Here is a 1,296-nt window from a genome sequence, read left to right on the forward strand (position 1 = left end):
ATAGATAGATAGATAGATAGATAGATAGATAGATAGATATTTGTGCTGATAAGCCTGAGTGGTCTGTTGACTGACCTTTATTGTTCAAATAATTGTTATGGGCAGGTTACAATATAAAAATGTTTGTCATAATCATGTCTTGTGATTATTTGACAGGAGTTTTACTTTCAAACTGTAAGTGTATTTAATTTAGTTATAATGCTAACACAATATAAATTAAACCAAGATTTAGAATAATTATCATTTTGATCTGTATGGTAATGTGTGACTGGGCCTCGTGTCACTTTATGTTGAAACAATTGGGCCCCGAGGTCAAAAAGGTTAAGAACCTCTGTTTAAGCAAAACAATGGATTGTTGTGACTCTGCCTCCCCGTCTGCTCAGGGCCAACATCGTGGTGCAGTGTGAGGGCTGGTGGAACCTGGCCAAGCAGTTCGCCAGCCGCAGCCCGCCCCTCCACCTGCTGTCCAGCTCCGTGCAGAGGTCCCTGATGAAAGCTCTGGTCCTGGGGGGCTTCGCCAACATGGACTCTGACACCAAGCAGCAATACTGGGCAGAGGTAAGAAATGTGGACAATGAGTAAGAGTCAATGATGCAGACAAATATTAGAAAGCTACTCATTCAGTAAAAACTTTAAATTTACAGAAGTTTGTGTCCTTTCTCGACTTTGCTTTTACCAGCTGTGCACACACAGCTGGGTGTGTCCTGAGTGAAAAGCTGCAGGTAGACTCACCTAAAAGTCTGTGAATACATCAAAGTTAAAAAGATTTAGCTTATTTTTCTTCATCTCCTCCAAATTTTGCCTTCGATTTACGCTGTACCTCCTGTACTTTTGGAACTCTGAACTTTTCTTTAGTGTGAAACGATGACATAATGTAACTAATGAAAAGCTGGGCTGTCTGTTGGCGTTTGTATCTACCCTGGAGGAGTTTTTATAATCTAAGCACATATATATATGATGCTGTGTTCACATGGAACACAGTTGAAGCATCAGGTTTACATGCAGAGTCTACGGTGGACATGTGTCAAGGAGCGCTGGTATGTGACGTAGCACATTTTCCTACTGGCTGGTCTCCTGAATGATGTCCACTAATCCGAGACAGGCGGACAGGAGCTCTTTAGCTGAAATCGAGTGCCTGTAGTCATGTGCTGGCTGGAGATATCAGCACCAATGCGGGTCTGAGGCTCATCAAACTGGACTTAGGACAAAAATAGTTATTTTATTTATTTATTTTTTTGTCACTTCAGTAGAAAACGAAACTAAATATTAGTTTATTTAGTTTATTTCTTCATCATC

General features: G+C 40.7%; 1 protein-coding gene across 1 annotated transcript in view; it reads left to right on the forward strand.

The window, feature by feature from the left end:
- xpo4 (exportin 4) overlaps positions 1-1,296 on the forward strand; it is a gene marked incomplete in the record, with an annotated part of 131,137 nt that overhangs the window by 108,748 nt on the left and 21,093 nt on the right. Inside the window, 1 exon segment of the mRNA XM_014028491.1 lies at positions 384-558. Within this exon segment, the coding sequence (XP_013883945.1) occupies positions 384-558 (175 nt within the window).

This window comes from Austrofundulus limnaeus, unplaced genomic scaffold, assembly GCF_001266775.1.
Source record: "Austrofundulus limnaeus strain Quisiro unplaced genomic scaffold, Austrofundulus_limnaeus-1.0 Scaffold769, whole genome shotgun sequence".
Classification (NCBI taxonomy): domain Eukaryota; kingdom Metazoa; phylum Chordata; class Actinopteri; order Cyprinodontiformes; family Rivulidae; genus Austrofundulus; species Austrofundulus limnaeus.